Raw genomic sequence first — 4,405 nt, 5'->3', positions numbered from 1 at the left:
GGATTATATACGAATACTAATAATAACTCTTGTTCGATGGATCTTGTGCGTGTATTTTACCTCATGACTTTCAAGTCAAATAAATGGAACTAACCCCACCTTCTCGGGTTAGGACAATCATTAGCATGCCACTAAGGCTTAGAACATTCTTAATCGCATGCTTAATTCATTTTTTCGCCTTGGCTTAAAAATGTGGGTAAGTAGTAGGCACAAATCATGCTTATATTTCGTGATTTATCTTGATTTCTCAACAAACCACTCATGACATGTGATAAAATCACCTAGAAAAATTCCTTAAAATAAATGATCAAACCAACACTAAATAAACCGAAACAATACTGATCCGATGAAAATGAGCATATTTTTCATAATGTTATCACATTACTCATGGGGATCTCCGTGTGATCAATTTCATCCTTTGAATCAACAACCATTTTCGCCACTTTTAAAAGACTCCCAGTTGCCATAATTGCCTTAGAATTGATATCATGCAAAGATCTAGCATACAAGCAGTTGCATGCAGCATATGCCGCTTCGGAAAGCCGTTTATCTTTACCAGGACCCATCAAACAATGCCCTAAAATCCTTAAAACTGGATGCAGAATCTCCCAAGGCAGAGTTATTCTCCCTTGTTTCCTATTTCTGCATATGTTCTCCAAAATTTCAACGTTACCATCTTTTACTTGTGAGGAAGAACTGGCTTCAAGATTAATGATGCCACTTTCTTCTTGATGCCCTGACCATATCATACAAAGTTTACAGAAATCAATCTTTGAATCAATAGGCATATAAGAAATCTTGTTGTAATATAGTTCTAAAGCTACCCCAACTATTTTTGCCCGTCTAGTAGATCTAACAGTGCCGTGTGGCTCGAGGCTCGGTGAAACTAGGGCGATATGAAGCTCGGTAGCACCGTTTTTGTCAGTTTGTTTGGTTTCATGGTAAATGCTTGAGAGTGAGATATCAGGGATACTGACTGTCACCTGCTGCCCGTTTCGTGCAGCGGTTTCATAAGAATAAATAGCTAATAGCACAGCTTCGAACCCAGGTAAGGGCTTGTTTAGTGAAGCCCCGGAGAGGTAGACTCCTGCTAGGACGGGAATGAACCGGAGGACAACTAGGTGGAGTTCCGGCTGGGCGGATTGGAACGTGTCATATAGCCAACGACAAAGGTTGTCATCTCCGGCCCCTGAGTCAGGGTGGTGGAGAAGTTGTGTGATATGGGCCGCCACGTTGGGATCGTGGAGAAGGGATGTGACGGGAGATTCGGAGGAGGCAATGGATGATGGGACGGAGGGTAGGATGGAAGAAAGGGAAGCGATGGCAGCTTGGGCTTTGGCATACGAATCAGACCAAGAGATGTGGGGCTTGTGTATTAATGTAGGGTTGATGGTTTCATCTTCATTGATCATTCTGATAGATTGATGCATGGGGTACTAGCTAGTGTAGGATTTAAAGAAATATATATATAAAACTGGTGTCAAAGCAGGAGAAAATTGAGGATTGAAATGTGGATCACCATCCTTGACTATTTATATGTGGCCTAACAAAAAAAGATAAAGCATATATATACATTTTCTTTAGAGATATGAGATATTTAAATTTAATAAGTGAAATTTCCCTTTGAGATATTCATTGCGAAGATCCTCTTTAACTGTGGAAGACTGATTTAATTTATGTGATCTTAAATAAGTAAACTCCAACAGTTGGAATCAAGAACTTAAATAATAAATATTTCATAAAACGTACTCAAATATATTTGTATGTGTTGAAGCTATGAATGAGCATGTAGGGGTGTGTGCATATTGTCACTCATAACATTTACCACATGGTGTTTTTAATTACCCTACACCAAACACATATTTGGTAAGTACGAAAGAATAAATAAACACGAACTCATAATTTTTTTCTAGGGAAAGAATTTCATAAATTCCAATAACTTTGTTAGTTTTTTTTTTTTAAAAAAATATTTACCTGTATATATTAGCATGTATCTGTGACACATGCATAGTCATACATGTTAAGTCTTAACATAAAGTTTAATTTTATTTATATTATGTTTTTATATAGATATAGTTTGTTGATATTGTTATGTGTCTATCGATCATCCCGTGCCTTCTAAAGCTGGTTGGCCGTCCTCCAACTTTCACCACAACAATAAACAATACAATATGATATGTTAGGATAAAACGGGGCTCAGACGAACTGATTTTGGTCTCTCAAAATACGCAGTAAACCAAAGCAAAGACCACAAAAGATTTCCCAAAAGAAAAACTGATCAATGCCCTCAACTCACTTTCTTGCTATCTCACTTTCTAAGACGGCCAGCGGGTTGCACACACACAAAAATTTATCCCTTTTCTGTAACGTGAACAAACGAGAGATAAACACACAGAATAACACAAAGCAAAGAGAACACCGAAGACACTCAGTCACCGGAGGAAGACGCACACGAAGCAACCTTTAATTTCTATAAAGTCTCACGCTCTCTCTTCTCTCAATTCGGCTGCTCACTCTCTGAAGTAGAAGAAACGTAAGGCGGCCACTATAAATTGAAGGAAGAGAGGCTTATGTTAAGCCATATAGCCCAGACGTGGAAAACAAAAAGGGTGGAAGGGGAAGGGCTATGGTAATGGGCCGGAGGAAAGTTGGGACAAACCCAACATTTCTCCACCTTTTGGCCCAACACCGGTTCAACTGATAAGGAGAATCACCTACAGCCATCATCATTACCCCACTTGCAGAAAACACAAAGTTAGTACAAGTACCAATATGTAGCAAACACTAAGTAAGCTACACTACAAAACAGAAACATAACACATCAATCAGAAGTATCAAAGTTTAAAATTTTTAGACAAGATGTAACTTTTTCAGCTGATAAACACTTAGTTCCCATATCAGCAGGATTAAATTGAGAAGGAATTTTTTCAAGATAGACTATGCCTTTTGCAACCACATCACGAATGTAGTGGAATCTAACATCAATATGTTTAGTTCTATCATGAAAAACAGGATTGTTACACAGTTGTATACGCTATCAGAAAATATTACAACTTCACCTTCAAGAAAACCAATTTCATAAATAAGACCTTTCAACCAAATAGCTTCTTTTAAAGCTTCAGTGACAACAACATACTCAGATTCAGTGGTTGAAAGAGCAATAATANCAGTGACAACAACATACTCAGATTCAGTGGTTGAAAGAGCAACAATGTGTTGTAGTTGAGATTTCCAGCTAATACAAGCACCACACAATGTAAACACATAAGAAGTTAATGATTTTTTATTCTCCCTATCATTTTGCATAGTTAGAATCCACATATCCAACCAATTTAACACCGACATCAGATTTTGAAAATTTTAAACCATGCTTTACAGAACCATTCAGATATCTCAAGAGTCATTTGACAGCTTGCCAATAGTAAACACCAGGATTAGACATATACCGACTCAAACAACTCACAGAATAAGCAATATCAGGCCTTGTGCTAACCATTAAATACATGACAGAACCTATAGAATTCGAATATGGCACATTCTTCATGTTTTTAACATCAAAATCAGTTTTAAGAGATTGCTCTTTACTTAGTTCAAAATGACCAGCTAAAGGCACATTGACTGGTTTTGCATTCGACATCGAAAATTTACTCAAAACTTTGTTAACATAAGTATCCTGATTCAACAAAATGACAGAACGTTTTCTATCCCTATAAATGTTCATGCCAAGAATACATTTAGCATCTTCTAGGAATTTCATATCAAATTTAGCACTCGAGCAATTATTGACATGATCAATACTTTTCACATAAGAACTAATCAATATCATATCATCCACATAGATAAGCAAGAAAACAGGAACTTTAGCATTGTGTTTGAAATACAAGCAATGATCATAATTACTTCTAGTAAAATCCATAGAGAGCATGTATTCATCAAACTTTTTGTTCCATTGCCTAGGAGATTGCTTCAATCCATACAAAGATTTCTTTTACAAACAAACATGATCATGATACTTAGAATCAACAAAACCATCAGGTTGCCTCATAAAAAAAATTTCATCAAGTTTACCATGTAAAAATGCAGTTTTAACATCTAATTATTTCAACTCCCAATCAAACTGAGCAACAAGGACAAGCATAATTCTCACAGTAGTAAACTTTACGATATGAGCAAATATTTCAGTATAGTCTATCCCTTCCTTTTGAGTAAAGCCCTTAGCCACTAACCTAGCTTTAAATCTAACAGGTTCACATTCATTCTTGACCTTAAATAACCACTTACAGTCCACAACAGAGCTATTTTCAAGTTTAGGTACAAGAATCCAAGTGTTGTTAACATGCAGCGAATTAATTTCTTTATTCATCGCATTTAACCATTGCACAGAGTTTTCAGATTTTAAAGCTTC

General features: G+C 36.5%; 1 protein-coding gene across 1 annotated transcript; it reads right to left on the bottom strand.

The window, feature by feature from the left end:
• Positions 1–214: 214 nt before the first annotated feature.
• LOC140983612 (uncharacterized) lies at positions 215–1,420 on the bottom strand. The gene has a single exon (XM_073450731.1). The coding sequence runs from the start codon at positions 1,410–1,412 to the stop codon at positions 366–368; it is 1,047 nt and encodes a 348-aa protein (XP_073306832.1). The 5' UTR covers positions 1,413–1,420; the 3' UTR covers positions 215–365.
• Positions 1,421–4,405: the final 2,985 nt, after the last annotated feature.

Source organism: Primulina huaijiensis, chromosome 8 (assembly GCF_012295235.1).
Source record: "Primulina huaijiensis isolate GDHJ02 chromosome 8, ASM1229523v2, whole genome shotgun sequence".
NCBI classification, from domain to species: domain Eukaryota; kingdom Viridiplantae; phylum Streptophyta; class Magnoliopsida; order Lamiales; family Gesneriaceae; genus Primulina; species Primulina huaijiensis.
This window is presented reverse-complemented; position numbering and strand designations above follow the sequence as displayed.